Source organism: Heterodontus francisci, chromosome 17 (assembly GCF_036365525.1).
Source record: "Heterodontus francisci isolate sHetFra1 chromosome 17, sHetFra1.hap1, whole genome shotgun sequence".
In the NCBI taxonomy this organism is placed as follows: domain Eukaryota; kingdom Metazoa; phylum Chordata; class Chondrichthyes; order Heterodontiformes; family Heterodontidae; genus Heterodontus; species Heterodontus francisci.
In genome coordinates this window covers 59,781,619-59,802,649 of record NC_090387.1, presented here as the reverse complement: position 1 = coordinate 59,802,649, position 21,031 = coordinate 59,781,619, and the positions used below count along the sequence as shown (strand labels likewise).

The 21,031-nt window shown below is 39.7% G+C and overlaps 1 protein-coding gene across 1 annotated transcript in view; it reads right to left on the bottom strand.

Moving 5' to 3' along the window:
* Nucleotides 1-905: 905 nt before the first annotated feature.
* The window catches only part of slc6a2 (solute carrier family 6 member 2), a 164,089-nt gene continuing 143,963 nt past the window's right edge, over nucleotides 906-21,031 (bottom strand). Inside the window, exons 11-14 of the mRNA XM_068049478.1 lie at nucleotides 11,303-11,403; nucleotides 5,093-5,260; nucleotides 1,606-1,677; nucleotides 906-1,487 (exon numbers count right to left, since the gene is read on the bottom strand). Coding sequence (XP_067905579.1) covers nucleotides 1,464-1,487; nucleotides 1,606-1,677; nucleotides 5,093-5,260; nucleotides 11,303-11,403 — 365 coding nt within the window. The 3' untranslated portion in view covers nucleotides 906-1,463. The remainder of the gene's footprint in view (nucleotides 1,488-1,605; nucleotides 1,678-5,092; nucleotides 5,261-11,302; nucleotides 11,404-21,031) is intronic.

The window sequence follows — 21,031 nt, the reverse complement described above, 5'->3', positions numbered from 1 at the left end:
ACGCTGCCGCAATCTAGCACATGGCGGCCCATCTGCATACAATGGGTGGCCCACCCCAATCACGTGGGAGGGGTGGGCCCTGGCACCATTTTTAAAGGGCTGCCACCCCCCCCCCCCAAACTGCAACAAAAGATAAAATTAGACTCACTCAACGCCACCCAACTACACCAGAAAAACCCAGATTAACCCTTTTCCATCCCAACTGCACCTAGTGCAGAGTTGACCCCTTTCACCACTCCCCCAACTGACCTAAGTGCAGAATTCAACCCTTCTTCTCCTCCCCCCAATACACCGAAAATGCAGAATTGACCCCTTCCCACCAACCACCCTCCCCAACTTCACTACAATGCAGAGCTCCCCCCTTCCCCACCTCAGTGGCACCAGCTTTCCCTGGACAGGGAAGTGAAAGCACGGGTGTGCTGGCCATCGCTCGGAAGACAGCCAGCAAGATCGTGGTGAAAGGTATGTAAATATATGCATTTCCTTTATTTAAAAAATGTAAAGTTGGGTCCCGTCGCTGAGTGGCAGGAGAGGGGCCGCCACGGAGTCTTGCCGCTACCGAGAAGACCGGGCCCGGCAATCCAGGCATCGGCCTCCGTGGCGGACCACTGCCAGTGTGCTCTTCTGGCCCCCACCCCGCCACGGAGACCGATGTTGGGACCTCAACAAAATCCCAGCTAGTGTGTGTGGGTTAATGTTTCTACATGAAATTTGCCAAATGGAAACTCTATCCTCAGAGGTGGAATTCTCTTCTTTCTCGTTATGATTGACGGAAATTACACCCAAAATGTCTGATCGGAAGGAGCATGTTGAAAAGACATTGGCAGTAACTTAAGACTTTATAAGCAGTAGAAATAAACAGGAGGAGACAGAGTCCCAAAGGAAGTTTACATTTTACAAATGTACAAATTCAAAGCATACGTGGATGTATTTATTGTTGAAAACATGATTGATCAAATAGATTGATGACTTTCTGTTAGTACTGCTAGTTAAGAAATGGTGTGGGCTGATGTGCATGTCAGTTTGCAATATCAGATTTATTTTTAAAAGAAAAATAATACAGTACAAACTGTTTACCTTCATTTTTGTACTGACAAGAAATTAGTCAGAAAATACTGCTGAATGCTTTCAAATGTCTGTTTTTTTTAAATGTATGCCTGTGGTGCTAATAAAGGAAATGGTAATATTCCAGATTAAATAATAAATGCTATGTAGACAGCTGCAGTTTGTCATACTCAGTGAATGAAAAAAAAGCAGGAGTTATAAAATAAATAATTCTCCTGTGCTATTACCCAAAGGTCAGGAGGTCAGCCAGCCACATTATAGCATGACAGATATGGCACTGAACTTGAGCTGTAATGGAATCTGACATTTCTGAAACTTTCATAGAAAAAGCTTTCAAAGTCCAGGAGTTTATTATTTCCATTGCACCTCATATTGTGTTCTAGTTGTTTTGGAAGCTTTCATATTGCAAGCCAGTGCTTGAGCTGTAATGTGATCAAATGACAGTTAAAAAAAGCTACATACAGACACAATATTCACTTGGTTTTGGACATTGGCAAAATGCAGCACTTTAATGGATTTAGTAGGAATTGTTTTACTTACCTTAAACTGTTGCACTTTTCCTTGCTCCACAAGATAATGTTCATTTTCAGGGGTGATGCAGTATGCGATTCTCTAAAAGGAGAGGCACATCATTCATTGTAATCATTTGTAAAGCTACTCTCTAAAATTTACCCACTTCACATTTTCGACCAATTCTGCCCGCCCCTCATTTTATTTATGCTGTCCAGTTTTGTTCTATGCAACCTTTCTTTCAGCTGGCAAGATTTAGGATTTTGCTGCAGATGTTATTCTGAAGACCAACATCAGTCCTTTTTATCAAAAAAAAGCAAAGCATGTTCTCAAAAAAAAGGCATGGCATGTATCATGGCATTCCAGTTCTAGGAACGATAAGTAACCTAAAACAAAGGGAATATCTTAAACTGAACATGCATATTTTGTTCTCGCTATGTGAACTTTAAAAATCCCACAAAAATCACTAAGTATGTGTTCTGATTTTCACCTAAAAGAACTGTAGTTTATTATATTAGCAAACAATATATTAAAAATATTTCAAAGATGCAATTCCCCATAGGTGTAACAGGTAGAACATCATCTTGATTCATTGGTGCCTCTCCAGTGTTTTTGATATGTCAAAAATTGTTTTCGGATACATTTCACAGAAAAAAAAGTAGAAAAACTACTCCGAAATGCAAGCAATTTCTCAGAACTTTTAAAGGATTATTGTTTGACACTCGACAATGAACAACTGCTTTCATGATTCACAGCAATAAATCATATCTTACGACCGTAATGAGTGTTGTTCCACAACTATGTCTTGAGACAGTGAGTGTTTCCAAATAAATTGCTTTCAGAACTTAACAACTGGAATCATAGTAGGAACTACACATTGAAAACAGTCTGGTGGATGACTATATTTTATATTAGAGACTTACTACAGGCCTTGTTGATTAGTTAAACCTAGTAGACACTGCTGCTTCTTTTCAACAATATAAATGCACATAGTGTCTTTAATGTAGTAAAATGTCTTAAAGCACTTCACAGGAGCAGAAATTGATACTGAACCAAAGAAGGAGACATTAGGACAGGTGAGCAAAAACTTGATCAAAGAGATAAATTAATCATTTTAACATTCTGTGCTCTTGTAGGCTTAAGTGGACTTTAAGATAATGATGCCTGTGGAAACAACAATTCCATTGCAAAAAGATATTGGACCATAATTTTCTGTAACGCCATCTGCCTTTAGTTAGACTTAACCTTGCATGTTTAGGTTTATAACATGACAGCAAGAGAAACTGAGCATCTGGGAGCTAAGTGAACAGGGAAAGCAACTGTGTATTCTCCTTAACCAATCAGATTGAAGGATTGTAAAAGTAACAGCACAAGGACTGAAGAAATTGTAAATTAAAGAGGTGAAATCAACACAAATCAGATATAGAAAGAGAAATAAAAAAAGGAAAGATTGGATTGAGAGCGAAAGGAGACAGAAAGAAAAAGGTAAAACGAAAACAAATTTTATATTTGGCATTTTAAAATCTTTAATATCAATTAAAGTCTTAAGGAGTGAGGCTCCACATTTGTAATAAGAGCTAGAGAGATTAGTTGGCAGTAATTAACAGTTATCCTATTGTTAAAAGGGTACTTGTGCTTGAAATAACAAGCCGTAACATTCTGCAGTGAGTTTAGTTATTATCTCTCATGCGAATACAACAACATCATGCCATTCAATGCATTTCAATGGTAAGGCAGACAGAGAGGTACCATTTTCTAACAGCTAGTGGCAGAACAGCACAACTCAGATGGCAACTTTTGGCTATTCATGTTTAACCTCGCATCTGCCCCTCACCCTATGCATAAACAGCAGCAAGCACCATTAGCCTTATTGTAATTTTAACTGCAAAACATGGCCTAATCTTACTGACCACATGAACAGGTAACTCAAAGTACACCAGTCACCTTTCTAAACTTCCTTTAACTTGTTTTGCATCTCAAGAATATTTGTTTCAATCAGCAGCAAGTGGAGGTTGGTGCACTCAAATTTAGATTAACATGTTAACTGGAATTAATTTACTACATGCATTATGGTGGGACAGTATTTATGTCCACACAAAGGCAAAATACTGCAGATACTGGACATCTGAAACAAAAACAGAAAATGCTGGGAACACTCAGCAGGTCAGTCAACAACTGTGGAGACAAAAACAGAGTTAACTCCACAGATGTTGCCTGAAATGCTGAGTATTTCCAGCATTTTCTGTTTCTGTGTGGGACTGTATGTTGTTGTGCTGGGGCGTATGCCCTAATATGGTACAGAAAGCAACACAATCACAGCACTGCAGAGAAAAAGAATCAACATATCTCTCAAGGTCATTGTGGCCTCCAGCCTCTTCCAGGGATGCTGCAACACTGAGCTATGGGGATGATGATATGGAGCAGCAAAGAAGGGCCGCCATCCTCCTTGCAAACACCGCATGCGACACCACTTCTACTTCAGCTGCCATCAAACAAGTGATGGATGCTGGACTGAACATCATTTGTCTGTAACCTCATATCTGTATCTTGGGTTTCTTCATTTTTGCCAGTCACTTCTCAGTTCTCCCCCCTTCAAATTTGACGAAGGCTGCCAATGGGTTCAGTGGCCCATTCCAAAGGCTTTTCAAACTTTTGTCAGCCTATTGTGACACTCCCTCATTACTTGTCCCAATCCTTTCAAATTTCACTTACAATTTCCTGTTCTCCCACCACCAGTGTGCATCCTGCATATGCCCAAATCTTCACTGATGAGCTGACATTGGAAAGTTGTGTGCAAACCTCACACTTTGAAGTCGATTTCAGCAACAAGCTATGGTCAGGTAGCCAGCTTATGGTCAATTGCCCAATAGTCCCGACAGGGAGACACCCCCATGAGTATTGGGCCAGTGGGTTGTAAGTAGGAAACAAGTGCCCTGGAACAGCTCGCCAGCTCCAGGCTATCGCAAGGTAGTCTAAACAGCCTTGGGGCTGGAAGAAAGTGCGTCTGGCAGAGGAAGGACCAAGTTTTTTTTTAAATGGAATACGGAGGAGCACGCCTAGCTCTTCAAAAATAAATGAAAAAATATCTGCTGGGCTGCTGCTTGGCTGGACTCGCAGCTAATACTGGATGGAGTGAAAATAGTACAGTATACCATCTAGTACAGTTGGAAGATGATAATTGGGGTCTTATGTATATCATTTTGCATATTAATAGGACTTAGCACCTGGCTGAAGTGAGTACTCTGATTACCCAGGGGTAGGCCCTGGGGAAGACTGGGATGCCCACACTGGTAGGCAAGAACTGGTCGGTGAATCATTCCCTGCCATTTCAAGGTTCCCCCAGGCAGGAGGCCTCAAAATTGCCTGAAGCATCTAAATTCTACTCTGAACCATTTTGGTGTAAACTACACCTAGATCACAAAAACAAGGCTACAGCCTCCTTACAAAATGTATCCTTCCTTTTTAATCCTTCATAGTGCAATTTTATTTTAAATGATCAAGGTATACCAATACCAACCTCTTTTAAAGTCCCACGAACGGTAAAGAGTTTGTAGACGGCGTAGATTGGTACTAGTGACATTGAAGACACTGCTATTCCCCATCCAACAAGATTTGCCCAGTTTGGAAATACATATTCATCGTAGGTTAGAGGCTTGAATTTCACAATACTGACAATCACTACAAACTGACAGAAGGAAAAGAAACATGCAACGTGTTACTTAGAACTGTAAAGTTCCCATGAAGGAGGGTAATGCAAAGAGCAGAATTTGAATAAATATTACAATCTATAGCTTTAGAGTGAACATTTATTTATAAAACTCAAGTAAAAACTCAAATATTTCCAAACCAATGCAAAAATAATTCAGAATTTCACATATTAAAACAGATTTATTTTAAAATTCTTGGTACAGTGCCTTAAGAGCAGAGGTCACAACTTTCTACATCTAGACAACAGGCAGGATACAAGTAAGACAGGTGAAGATAACCTGGAGCCAAATATCAAACAGATGAAGTGATGGCACAAGGTGGAAGGGTTCAGGTGATTGAAGGGCAGGATGAATCTACGCAAGACTTAAAAATGGAGGACTCATTAGCCAGACATCTGTATAACGAGTTGTGAGCAGATGCTGTAAGTATTGTTTTGTGAAACAAGGGCAAGGTATATTTACCCTAGAAATGACTGATTAGGTAATTTTGGCAGAGGGGTGTTTGGCACTAAGCCAAAACCAATATTTCAAGTGGGGAAGAATTATATCATGGGGAGAAGGATGAGGAACTGAAGAAGAAATTTAAAGTTGTGGTATACACAATAAAAATTGGAAGATGGAAAGTGATGCTATCTATGTTGCTTCAGGTACATGGAAAGAATAAATAGGATAAATATCAGCCTTGGCACATTCTAGCACTCATGCATCTAAGTCAGAAGGTTGTGGGTTTAAGCCCTACTCCAAAGATTTGAGCACATAATCTAGACTGACACTTCAATGCATCAGTGAGGGATTGCTACAGTGTTCAAGGTGCCGTATTTCAGATGAGGTGTTAAACTGAGACCCTCTGCCCTCTCAGCTGGACAGAAAAGCTCCCATAGCATTATTTCAAAGAACAAGAGATCTCTCCTGCATCCTGGTCAATATTTATCCAGCAACCAACATCATTAACAATAATTGGTCAATATCTTATTGCTGATTGTGGACCTTGCTGTGCACAAATTGGCTGCCGCGTTGCTTTACATTATAGCATTGACTACACTTCAAAAAAGTACTATGGGTCATCCTGAGCTCTTTCTTTCTTTAATTAGCTTAATAGTTGTTTTGTCAAATAGTTTGTATAAGGGGAAATTGCCTTTGTAGAAGATTGGAATGCTTTCACATGCGGAAGAAATTTATACAATGAAGGCTGGTCTCCACAGAATTAGATGGAAAACAAAGGTAATGGTGCAAACAGTACAACACTAATTGGGACTAGATGTGGAGGGTGGCTAATATGGTTGTCACATATGAATAAATATTGGTGCCTGATCAAAATATGGGAGATAATTATAGGGAAGGTTTTTTCTTGGTTTGCACCAAGAAATATTGGGCGGAGTGGCCACCCCCAATGAAGTAGAGGGGGCAGCCGCCATGTCCCTGGCAATGGAGTTCCTAAGGCGGTGGAGTACGAATGGCAGCTGTGGGATGGCTGTCATTTTACTGTCCCCCACGCCGTGGCCCATTGAATCATTTGGGTGCAGAAAATACTAGAAAATCAGGTGGGTTGGAGCAGCCCAGAAAGAACCTGCCCAATTCTTCTTCAGTTACTGGTAGGCTACTAAACTTGAATGGTGAGTACACAAATACCAGGTATGAGCATATGATTAACGAACCTCATTAGAGATTCAAAATGATTTTTCTCCCATTTAAATGGGACAGACATTGAGGAAAAACAATTAATGCTGTGTTGATGAACTTCCTTAAAAAAGAGATTGTTAAATATCTGCTTGGAAACAGGACTGAAGGTTATAAGTGTAATCATTGAGATAAAGAAATATTATCTGGTACACAATGTTCTCTGAGCTTCTGACACCAAGGAAATGTCCATGGAAAGAAACCCAAGGGCTGGATTCTACGAGCCCGCTGCCGATCACAAAAAATAGTGGCTTGCCCGCGCAAGAGCCGCCTTGACCTTAAGCGCGATGGCTCATTTAAATAACTGGGTGGCCGGCCCCCCACCCCCCCAATCACGTGGAGGGGGTGGGCTGTCCGTCCCCGGCAATGTCATTAGCTGCCAATGCGCAGGCACTGATGCCATATTTAAAGGGCTGACAGCCTTACTGGCTTATTTAACGGTTTAAAGATATATGGAATAAAATTAAATGAATACATTTATTTTGCCCCTCTCCCATCCCCCCATAACAATTAAATTAATTATTTGCCCTTTCCCCCCAAAAACACTTACCTTTACCCCTCCAAACTGCACAAAGTTTAAACTACAACCCTTCCCACCATCCCCTGCACCATGATGTTAATTTGACCCTGATCCCCCTCCCCCCCACCACACTGATAAATTTACCTCCTCCTCCCCACCAGTGTTGCGCCTCATTTCCCCAGATGGGGATTCGAAGGCACAGGAGTGCCGGCTGCCAGGCCAAAGATCGTGGTGGGCTCTCAAGATGAGACCCAAGTATATTTAAATTTATTAATTTCACTGATTTGACGATTGAAGTTGTGGTCCCGTCACCCAGTGGCAGGGAGGCCACCAGGAAGCCTCGCCGCCACCGGGAGGATCGAGCCAGGTCCTGCCACCATCAAGGTCCGTGGAGGGCCTCATCCAGAGCCACCTTCAGGCCCCACCCCCAGCCATGGATCACAACATCCAGGGCTTCTTAAAATCCAGCCCCGGGTGTGCAATTTAGTTAAATGTTCTGTAGTTTTGCCTAATTCACCTCTGGACACAAGAAGAAACAGTGGAATGTTCTTTTAGGAGATTAAATAATGTGATTGACTTCATGACAGGGAAAATAATATATGGTAAATGAAAAGAACAGCTAAGTGGTATTTCCCAGGTTCATGCTCTCTTATCTTTTTAAAATCATTTTTGTGGTCATTATTGACTATGATTTCCAGACCGTATTTTTGTCCTTTTATCTTCAACTGGAACTTTTAACTTTTCATAGGTTGTTTCCAAGAGTGCAGGATAAACTGAGTCTGTAATTAAAGGCTTCTCCATAACTGACAATTTATATTGTGTCGTTGGCCAGTAAGTGAGAGATAATTGAGTTGACCTCCTTTAGAGGGTGCAGAAAAGCTCGTCTTAATTATCCCTCCCACTCCAAAGATGATATGGTTCATTTCAACATGGAACTGCATTTAGCAGTCTAATGAGACACAGGTAGATTTACCAAACTGATAACCATGGATCTCAAATCTGCAACTTCCAGTGGGGAGGTGAGTGTTCTACCAGTTGAGCACCTGGATTCCTTTAAGTTCTTAAGAGCGATTATAGTATAGGAAACCTGATTTAAGGAGAAGGGTCTAGCTGGGGACAGATTCGCAACATCTGTTTCATAGCACATATTGTTTGCCAATTTTCCACAATGACCACAACATTATTTCTGGTCCTGTCACATAAAATCTGTTACCCAACGGAAGACTTACAGAACTGAATGTCAAAGGCTGCACATATTCTTTTGCAAAGAGGCAAGGTGCAGCCAGGGAAATGCCAGTGGAGCTAAATTCAATAAGACACGTTACCTTGCTTTACAATTTGTTTCTGACAACTACCAGCTGCATGCCCAGAGACCTGCCAAAAGCATGCTATTACTCCAAAAGTAAATGTGACTAATTGTATAACCTTAGGGGAAGGTCTTTGTAAGAGCCAGCTCTACACAGCATACACTTTCCATTTGTTGTGGCGTGCAAATATTTGGCCTAAAGCTTTCTCCTGTTTTAATTAGATGTAATTGAATATCTCTCTTTATATATTACTTTATATATCATACGTAATTCAGAATTCATTTACTTTCTGGAAAAAATAAAGTTGTTTCAAATTTTTTATTGACTTTGTTCAGTATATTAACAACTGCTGGTCACTTTAAGTCTTGTATTACAAAATTTTCAATAAACACCCATTCGGCAATGCCCTTTTACATTGCCTTGATAATGAGCTGGAAAAATGACGTAGTAAATCCATGTGCAAGGAAGTAAATTTAATTTAATTAGTGAAGTGCGCACAGCCACAACTGGAGTTCTGTCCCATTACTTTAGTGCGCCAATTGACCTATCAGTGCACCTCATGATTTGCCATATTCCCACACGTAACGATCGTGATAGGACTCTAAGGTGTTACTCGTCCTTTCCTGCTAATTTTACACTCTTGTTAATTAAAGCACACATTTTTAAAAAAGACAATTTAAAACCCACGAAAATTTAGAATTATGACATGTTTGCCTTTGTATCTTTCTAGAACATTCCAAGCTGTTGTGTCTCAACATTTCCATTGATTTTCTAGTAGAATCATATAGCTTTATTTTAGCTCCGTGTAAGTGGATGGGTTTTGAGTGAGCTAATTCCTGCCCATAGAATCTTACAGCATAGAAGGAGTCATTTGGACCACCACGCCTGTGCCAGCTCTTTGAAAGAATTGTCCAGTTAATCCCACGCCCCTGCTTCTTTAAAAAAAACTAAAGCAACTCCTTTTTCTCTGAAGAACATGCATCTAAACCTGTATTGAACCTTGCTTAGATCAAACTTGGAGTACTTTGTGCAGTCCTGGTGGCCATATTATAAAAAAGGGTATAGAGGCACTGGAGAGAGTACAAAAGGATTTACAAGGATGATACCAGAACTGATACCTGATAGGTTTTATCTATCCAGAAAGGATGGACAGGCTGGGTCTCTTTTCTCTGGAAAAGAGAAGGCGGAGGGTGATCTAATAGAGATCTTTGAAATTATAAAAGGTTTTGATAGAGTAGACACAGAGGGAATGGAGCAAAACTGTAGGCCATCAACATAAGATAGTCACCAGTAAATCCAATAGGGAATTCAGAAGAAATTTCTTTACCCAGAGAGTGGTGAGAATGTGGAACCCATTTTCACAGGGAGTGGTTGAGGTGAACAGTATATAAACAAATAAAGGGAGGCTAGATAAACACCTGAGGGAGAAGGGAATGGAGGGTTATGTTAATATGGTTAGATGAGGAAGGATGGGAGGAGGCAAAAGCGCAGCATAAAAGCCAGCATGGGCTGGTTGAGCTGAATATCCTGTTTCTGTGTTGTGTATTCTATGTAATTCCATGTAACAATGCATTCAGTTTGATTTTAAGGATCCATGTGACATATTCTATCATATCAACAACTAGCTAAAAATCCATATATCAGGCAAATTTAATAATTTTACCTAATGTGGTGAGACTCAATTCCAGTTGACAAATGCTGAAAGCACTATTTGTTTCTTAAAATTAAACTTTCACAGTGCACGTCATGAACTCCTTCACATTGACAAACATCAAGGTCCCTAGTGCAGAATCCAATAACTATTTGAAGCAGAGGAAGATACAAGGCTATGGTGAGGGATGGGGGCAGTGGGGTTAGTTTTGGATTGCTCTATTAAAGAGACATGGTAGCCTCCTGTGTAAAATTCTATGGCTCCTTTGTTCTATAAGTAGATCCTTGCTAACTTGATTAACATATGCTAAGGAGAAAATACCATATGTTAGGATATTTAGACATTGGTAAATTTGGCAATACTACAAAATTTTTACTTCAAACAGGGTTCCCCTCCTCATCTAAAAATATCCCCCAAATTTTCCTTGGAATATAACAATATTTGAATTATTATAGTTAGCTTATGGTCCATTACACACTCCAGCTTTCTCTGAGATCCTTACGCAACCTAGTAAAATGAGACAGAATAATGGTTTGCACTGCAAACATCCCCACAATTGCAACTCATGATCGACAGGAGGTGCAGTTATAGTGAAATGGGACAGGTGTGTAAACCTTTTCTACCTTCTCACTGTGGGAACTTCATCTATGACTCCAGTAATTGGTGGGTGGGCATGAGGGGCAGACACCCCTTTAATATTTAAACCATTGCCTTCCCCTCAGCCTTTTATTTTGCTACTTTAAATACAAAATTGACCGATAGTGAAGAAGCAGGTATTCCACCACCTGGGTTGACAGCCAGTCTTATTGATTGAAGTTTCACATTATTTTAAGACATTGGGCCAACTTTACTACTGTTTGCTTACCAGTAAAAAGGCTGGACTAACAAACTTCCAGCAGAGCCTCCAGTAGAGACCTGGTTTGAAGCCGGTCATTCGCTTGATATCTTCACTGAATCTGTCAACTCCTAGAGCAGAAGCAATTCCAAAATACATTAGAACATCAGCTGAATCGTGGGTGGGACATTTCACCATCCTTTTCAATTTAGTTGCCAGAGAAACAATGCCATTTTATTTCGAGTCACAAAAGAAATAGCAATCTAATTGCCCACTAGCAAGCGAACATTATAATTTCTGAACACATTCTCTACATGCGAGAAACCAGCCTTACAAAAGGATGTAGAGTCTAAGCTGGAGCTGAGTTTCCTTAACTTCAAGAGCAACTCGAGGACCAGCTCAGAAAAAAGAACGGATGATATGTTGAAGACAGCTTCGAATTTTTTTTTTGACTTTGCCATGAATAACCCTCAATGTCCCTCAGGGCAATTTCTTGAATTAAATAAAGCAGCTAATACATGTCAAGGAGATAGATAATAGAACTGCAATAAAACAAAATGGTTCTTAATTCAAATCAGAGAGCTGCAACTAACAAGCAACATGACTAGAACCTTGGCAAACTGAGCAATGGAAATAGTTCAAACAAGAAATGACTAGAGAAAAAATTTTATGTAAAACCTACTCCACATTCCAACCCAAAGGGGGCTAGAGTTCACATTTGGCAAAATGGAGAGAGAAATGTTGACCAACATTACTAGTTTAGAACACGCAGCAGGATAAATCTTTGAAAGATGCACCTGCAAAGGTTAATATTTTAGATGGCATACCAAGAAGATGTAGGCAGTGACAACTATGAGGACTACTGTCTCATTAATTTGAATTACGCTCATGTCCAGAGCTTAACTCATGGCATTGCAGTCAAACATTTAATTTTTGCAGGAATTAATGGGAGAATAAATTTATTGCTGAGATGAAACAGTTTACAAACCCAGCATAAAATGTTTGCTTTTCACCAATTGCGGTTATAGTGCAGTAGATGCAAAGCCAAAGCTTTGTCAGACTGTCTTCTCTGGGCTTCCCACCACTTGTCAACAGTTAATGTGCGATTAGTTTGAGGAGTTCATTCGCCAGTTACATACAAAAAGTAGCAGCTTTAGATGCAGCAATTACACTGCAGTTTTTGCATTGATGTGAAGGAGCAGAAACAACAGCGTAACTAAGCCATTAAAATAAACAACGCAGCTGTGCACAATCCCATTAGTTCCTCATTAAAGCAAGATTTTCTCTTCTGAATTAGTTATGCAATACAATTAAATTAATTCAACTGGTTAAGTCTAATGCACATTAATTTATCACAAATGTACCACAAACTTTAGTTTACAAAAATGCAAGAAATATCGAATCCACAAATATGAAATTCAGGTAGTGAAAAATCTATTAATGCAAATTCTTTAAAAGTATCTGCCATTCAATAAGACTTTAATCCAATTTAATCCAAGACTTCATAAAGCAGACATTTAGAAGGAATGAACTATACAATCAAATAAGCAATCCAATTTTAAATGCAACTAAAGCAAGCTACTATAGTGGTTCCGATCTGACTCTCAGAGTTGCAGGCCTGAGAAGAAAAATAGTTGTTAAATTATAATGAAATTATTTAAATTCGTTCTTATTCTGAATGGGATTATATTGGACCTATTCAGTTAAGTAAATTCGACAAACTTACCTAGTAGTTAGCAGGTGGTCCCAAGGTTTGGTTTTACTAGCACCAGCTGCCTCAGGACAAACCCATCCGAAACTGAGGATCTCAGTCTGGAGTTTGGCCCCTTGTTAATGTAAGAATTGTATACTAACACCTGCGTCAGGCATGGGCCCAGGATGTCTTTTTTATCTACACCAGTATGGTTGGTGGTGTACCACTGGCTGGAAATGTGCGTGCATTTCCTGCCTGGCATATGGGAGGCTTAGTAAGCCTTTGAATAGGCCTTTATGTTATCAGCACCACAGTCAGTTGGTCTCTAATCAAGTTTTATAAACTCAATTTATTAGATACCATTTTTCTATAAAAGAGGATTTCAATATTTTTCTTTATAACTTATGGAGTATAATTTACAGTCTTATATTTGGCAGTATAGCAATTTATCAATATGGTCCTCAAATTGAGAAAAGTATTTTAAAAGGTGCCTTATTTACAATGGAATGGTAACAGTTCGTAAAGCAGTAAGATTTATGATATTTACATTGGCTGGACTAATAATGAATCCTGAATGATAAATTGGTATTTAATAAGACCAGGGACTGGATTATCATTTGTCAGACTGAGAATACAGGCCTTAATCTGTTGCTTCAGCTGGTTCTGTGCATATGAACTTTAAAATGTTTCAGTTAGATTAATTTTTCCTTATTAAGACAAGCCACAGAAAACAAAATTCTCCAGCAATTAATAACAAGTGTTGACTTTCACAAAACTATCAATTTGAACAGAGTATTTGATGAAATGGAATATACTGTAACTCAAAATTGTGAGCCTCCAAACATTTAATGCTTTCATCTGAAATTCCACTCAATGCTATTTTAACTGAGGTCACAACCTATTTAATTTAAACTATACAGTCAGGGATGCCTTAAGTTCAATGAGGGCCTACAAAACAGCCAATCAGCACAGTGTGGAACAATGAGAACTACTCAGCAACCAATCAGCACAGTGTAGAATAATGAGACCTACTCAACACCCAATCAGCACAGTATTGGACACGAAGACCTAGTCAGCACCCAATCAGCACAGTATGGGACAATGAGACCTATTCGGTACCCAAACAACACAGTGAAGAACAACAGCCAATCAGCACAGTGTGGAACAATGAGACCTACTCAGCAACCAATCAGCACAGGGTAGAACAATGAGACCTAGTCAGCACCCAATCAGCACAGTACAGGACAATGAGACCTATTCAGTTCCCAAACAACACAGCGAGGAACAAGGAGATCTGCTCAGTCCCTATGTACTGTGTAGAGCATGTGGGTTCCAAATGCATTCTGCATGTTCAACTTGCACATTCAGACATCAGATTTTATTTTATTTAGGGCAAAGCCCCATTGTATTGCTGGACTGTCCAACAAAGTTCTCCAGGTGCTTAGCACATGTTTCCAGAGGGCACACCAAGGGAGAACAACAAGAAATGCCTGTTGAGTGTTAAGTTCCTTCTGATAAAATCACTGTTCATTGCTAAATCTCCCTTTTCTTGGCTTTCAAAGGCCATTTTACATATTGGATAATTTTGCTCCAATCATAGTTGTCTTGCATAAATTGACTGAGTTTTAATGGCAGCCAGCAGCCCTCCTCCAGGTGCTCAATAATCTTGCCCTGGACACCTGGCACTCCTAATACCCAATGTGTTAAGCACTAAGCCCTGTAAAAATATTTAAAATTGACTGACCTTGCATTGTAGTGCAAAGTCAGCTACTTGGCCCCATTGCAGAGATCTCAAGGTTTTCATCAAAATGTATTATCAGCCCCCATACTCCATATAGAATATCTCATATTGCAATTCCAAGGCCTACTTCACCTTACCCATCCTTTGAGACATTTCTCATCACAGGTACAACTTCTACCATTATTCCACTGTCTATTCCTTCCCACCCAACTCAGTTCCAACTTTAGCGGTGTCCATCTTTTGTGTCAATGTCAATAAAAATAAAAATTAGTTGAGATGTAACATGGGTTTCTGGCCCATTTTACACTGTTGTATAAAGTCCAAACTCTGACACCACCACCCACCCCCCCCCCCCCTCCCAACCCCCACAAGAATGAAGTATTTGAATTAAATGAAGATTGTTCCCTCAGTTCTAGTAACAAAATCATTTTTTTAAAATGGGATTTTGTGCTCATGCCGAGGATTGTTAAAGTTGGACACAATGGGACACATTCAAGTGACTACCCAGGATCACGATCAAGCTCTCCTACGCTACATTTCGAAAGATTAGATGCAGAATAAAGTTCTCCCTCTTCTGCCCACCAATTTGCCACAGCCTAAAGCTCAAAAGGGCATCTCTGAGCCTGTCAGTATGACAGTTTTCCATTTCCCACCATCCTGTGGAATCTCCAATTGCCAATTGGTGTTAAATTATATGGAATTTTATGTTTTAGTCACATCCACTAGGACCTGAACCATAATTGTACAAACGTTTTACACATGGGACCCTTATAGCTAGCATCACTTTGAGTTGGATTTGAACTCAGGTTAATATTTGTGTGACCTGATACCAACTCGGCATCCAATGAATTTTACGAAATTTCAAGAACTACATTTCCTAATTATGGTGTAATTTTTCCCTTTTGTTCTATTTTGTGAAAGCTGGCTGAGGTAAAATTAACTTCCTGAGTAGAAGGTATATACAATTTTGGTCATTCAACACAAGGGGATTTATCTCAGTTTAGTACTGATACGTTCTATGTCAATTTAATTTTTGCAAGGGATACAGTGGGATAGTGGTAATGTCACTAGACTAGTAATCTGGAGTCCCAGGCTAATGCCCTGGGGACATGGGTTCAAATTAAGATAGAGATGAGGAGAAATTTCTTCTCTCAGACGGTCGTGAATCTTTGGAATTCTCTTCCTCAAAAGGCAGTGGAAGCAGAGTCTTTGAATATTTTTAAGGCAGAGGTAGATAGATTCTTGATAAGCAAGGGGGTGGAAGGTTATCGGGGGTAGGTGGAAATGTGGAGTAATCAGTTCAGCCATGAACATATTGAAAGGCGGAGCAGGTTGGAGGGGTCAAATGGCCTACTCCTGCTCTTAATTCGTATGTTTGTAATCCCACCACTGCAGCTGGTGGAATTAAAATTCAATTCATTAATTTAAAAAAATGAAAGCTGGGAGGTGGAATTTATGCTCTCCCCTGCAGCAGGTTTAGAGACGGTGAGAGCATAAAGCCAGGTGGGATGGTGGCGGTGCGAGTTCCCTCCTACCTCTGCCAAAATTTAGCTCGGGGTGAGAAGGCCTGTGAACGGCCTTCTCGCCCCACCACCAATTACGGGCGCAATTAGCCGTGCGACGGGTGGCCCTGTTGCCGCATGGAAAGCACAGCAAGGAAAACCATGCGGGCTGCTTCCTGGCTCCAGTGGAGGTGCAGTTCCCCCGTTAAAAGGCACATAGTGTCTGATCGAGGGACCCAGCATTGGGAAGGAGTGGAGGGGCCTCACTGAGAGCCACCCCCCTGCCCTTGCTGCCGAACCCCCACTCCGCGAGACCCCTTCCGCCCTGACCTACCTGAGGCCTGGCTCCAGGGATGCTCCTCCAGCAGGTACACTTGTAGCAGCAGCCACCGCCTCCGCAGTGGCGCTGCAGCTGCCGGCCTCTGATTGGCTGGCAGCTTTGCAAGGGCAGGTCTTCTGGTGACAGGGTCCTACATCCGATGAAAGGCCCGCTGCTGTTCAGTTAAGTGCCTGATTGGCACTAAATTCAGTGGGCCTTCTGGAGAAGAGGCGACACGGGGATCTCTGCATCAGTTTCTCCGGACACTGAGACCCCCGTCGCCAGGATAAAATTCCCCCCTTAGTCTGAGTAATGGTGCCATGAAACTATCATTGATTGTTGTTAAAAACCCATCTGGTTCACTAATGCCCTTTAGGGATGGAAATCTGCTGTCCTTATCTCGCCTGGCCTACAGGTGATTCCAGACCAACAGCAATGTGTTTAATTCTTAACTGCCCTCTGAAATGGCCCAGCAAGCCATCCAGTTGTCAAGGGCAGTTAGGGACGGGTAAAAAATGCTGACCTTGCCAGTGACAACCACATCCGATGAAAGAATAAAAAAGCCTGCTGCTGCAAACGTGGTGATGTGACAGGAATAATGACATATGTGAATTAATCTAATGAATCATAGTTTGGATGAGCATTTGAAATTTATCTTTATTATTTCTGTAAGTTGGCCTATAGGAGAGACTGTGTAAACTAAATTAAGCACAAGCAGATGCCAACATCATAAAAGTCCGATTGTTAATTTTGTTCCCAGTCCTTTCCACAACACACCCAAATCTACATAGTAGGTCTGATTCTGTAAAAAGAAACTTGATTCAAAGTTTTAACAGCAAAGTTGGAATAGATCCACCTAAGCCCTGAGGGTTAGATATGGGCCAGAAAAATTGAGTCATTCGTGTGGTTAACACAAATGAAAATGAAATAAATCCATATCGCTAGTGACATGAAATCTTCACAGGAATGAAGGTACCTTTTCAAGCAGTGGTCAGTTCTTTGAAAAATACCACTACATCTTTTCTTTTTCATCCTTCCTTCTACTCATACTATGCTAGACAATACATGTACTAATTAACATATGACAGTCCTATAAATAAATCATGCTGGAGGAGTGGGTGGAAAAGCTACATATCGATGTAGGGAGTATTCAGTGAGAGAAAACTAGCTATGGTTGAACAATGTTTCAAATATTTAGCTTACCAATGAGTATGAGCTGTTAACTGTGGTCATTCCTAAATCTGTAACAACATCCTATTGGAGCAGCTATAAAACTGTATTGAGCTCACAATCTCTACCCCCTTGCACAGAAAATTAACTTTCACTTTTGCGGAAAGGATCCATGCCTTTTCTGATATATTAAATCTTTTAAGAACTGCAGCTACAAAATTCTGATTTCACAACTACAGGTGAAAATCTAGATGCTGGACCCAAAATGAAGATTGGACTAATTGCTACAGTTCTCTTTGAACCACTGCTTTATTGAACATTAGTTAATGTACAAGTGTTACAGTAGTTATATACACACCATTCCCATTCTTGAATTCAATTAATAAATCTGGAATTAAAAGCTAGTCTAATGGTGGTTGTCGATTGTTGTAAAAACCCATCTACTTCACTAATGTCCTTTAGGGAAGGAAATCTGCTGTCCTTACCTAGTCTGGCCTGCATGTGACTCCAGACCCAAAGCAATATGGTTGACTCTTAAATGCCCTCTGAAATGGCCTAGCAAACCACTCAGTTTAAGGGTAATTAGGGAAGGGCAATAAATGCTGGCCTAGCCAGCGGCGCCCACATCCCACAAATGAATTTTAAAAAATCTCACAAACTACAGTACATTTGAAAATGTGAAAAGCAGACAAACTTGAGGCAAAACTCCAATAAAGTTACTCAGCAATAAGGCATAATACATGGAAATTAAACTGTTCTTTTCCCAGTTATTAACATTTTTAAATAAGTAGGATGGAAGAATAATTCGACGAATATAAATGCTGTGCGCGGTTATGAATCTTTAAGTGCATGTGCTTGGATGAGAGAAAATGTAAGCAGATTGAACTGTTAATATTTTTTCTGAGTGTTTGGGTGAATTTTTATTGACCGCTGAACTAGTGAGCTGCTTTTAAGTTGAACTCAAAACAAGCTAGAAACTCCATTTGTTCAGTGTTTTCATTGGAAATTTAGTTACCATTTAGGTGAAATAGAATACTATTAATTCTTCCCAATAGTTTGTTTTAAAACTGTCAGGACTAAGATTTTACCTCAAATAACTTGGAACATACATATAAACATTATGAATATCTTGATGAATATAAATATATATTTGAACTTTATGGAGCGTAAGCTTGTTTTCAAAGAAAGCTGAGAATACAGTTAATCATTTGTTTCTATGTTACAAAGACCAAGTTAATGAATGTTCACAGTTATTGACTGTTTTAAACATGCATTAATGACTATAATAAATTTTAACTTTGGAATAGGCTGCAGAATGTGCAATCTTCTGTTAAAGCATGATGAAGCCATTCTGATTATTTTCCACAGATTTGTTCAGATCTGCAAAAGGTAATATTTACACTTGTAATTGTCATGTGGCGGCATTTTTTTCATGCCACCACAGTACAATTACATGACTTTTGTGATTGGGCTTAACTCCAAATATCTCAACAACATTCACATTCCTTAAATATCATGTATGCCTTGAAGGTTTTGATAATGATCCCATTGGGTCATTTGGATGACTGGAATCTTTTCTCAGGCAAGAGGCAGAGGACAAAATGCCAGATCACATTATCAGCAGACTTTAATTAAAGCTAAGGGCTGTACTAGAGTAGCATCTTCCAAACATCAAGTCATCTTTTGTCACTTGAAACATTAACCAACAGCCTCAAGTGGCCCTGGTACATATCAGACAGTTTGGGAATTGGAGGCAACTACATGGCTACAAATACCATAATCTTACTGGCATATGGAAACTGATGTTGAGATTTGAGGAATATTATGATAAACATTGGTCTAATTATATCAATGGTCAAGCCATTTTAATAAACGGTAGTTAACAAAATCAGACTTGATTAGAAAACCAAAAGGAAAAGCATAGATATTAATAATAATCAAGACACTCATAATTCATTTAAGAGCATCAGAATAATTATAGAAATGGATGATAATGCCCTGCTGTGAAGTCTCTAATTTTGGCAATATGTATTGGATTTATGGATGATGTATTACTGCATTGTTTTCAACCTGTACCAAATCATGAACCACCTTTTTCATTCCAAAAGCCATCAATATGCTGCTAAGAAGATAAAAAATACATAATTTTTCACAACTAATATAGGTAGTATTAAGAAGTGTGAGCATTTTGTGTAAAAAGACCAACAGTGAGAAAAACAATTTTTACAGAAACCAGGAAGACTAGTTCTCCCACCTCAAGATAGGCCAGTTAATACTCAACACAAATTCTGGTTACCAAAATCACTCAGTTAAAGAATACAGGCTTTACTTTTGATCTTTGTTCAACACAACATTCTTACAGAGGTGTAAGCATATTGTGAATTATATGAAATTCTACAGTCTTCAGTATTGAAAAATTATAATTCTGAACCCTCTCACTGTTCAGTGATCAAGATTATTAATTTCTGACTTAGTTATATGGTTTGATTTGATGGTTTAATCAGCTTATCACAGCTAATAATAATTACAATGCATAATAGTAGAAAGGCTACCTTCTCTACTTAGTATCCTCTCTTCACACAGAAATCAACACCTACAACAACCTTGCTATCCAGATATTAGAAATTCAGAAAGTAATGATCAATAGAAAGCTTCATTTTACAGCAAAGCGTGGTTTTGTGCCCTCTGATTCTGGAGTATAATTGCATCCTTTATCATTTGAAGGGGTGGGGGGGGGGGGAGGGGGGGGAATGGAAATATGAACAAGCTGAATTCTATCTCGTTGGATGGTGGAGAGAAAATCTTTGTCTCCTCTGTATTACTGCAAGGCCATGGAAAAATGTTTACACTCCTTTCATAGATGAAAATGGTTAGATTTTACTGGGAAACAAGACTATCTCATCATTTTCTACAGTTTTGTTTTATTCAGCAGATACTATAGTCGAACTTACACCCTGCCAGTGTGGGAATGTGTGATTGCAGGCTTTTCTATGGGTGTTGTGACAACAATGTCATGGTAGTCTAAGAAGTAGTGTGCTTATGGTAGGTCCATTGCTAGACCAGTGCTTCTTCCCTTCCCCAGCAGTCTTGCCTTGTTAGTTAAAGTTAAAGGACTGTAAGAGAGCATCATATTCCTGTTGCTGTTATCCAGTGCCACAACCAACAGTAAAGTTGAAAACTTGCCAAACTCATCCAATGAGGATAGAAAGGTTAAATGCCATTCAAAGTGAACATTTGGTTGGCAATTCAAAACCCTTCTACCATAGTTACCATCTAGGGCATAACGACTCAATAATAGCATAGGGGTGTTGGGCAAAATGTGTGCATCTTTCAA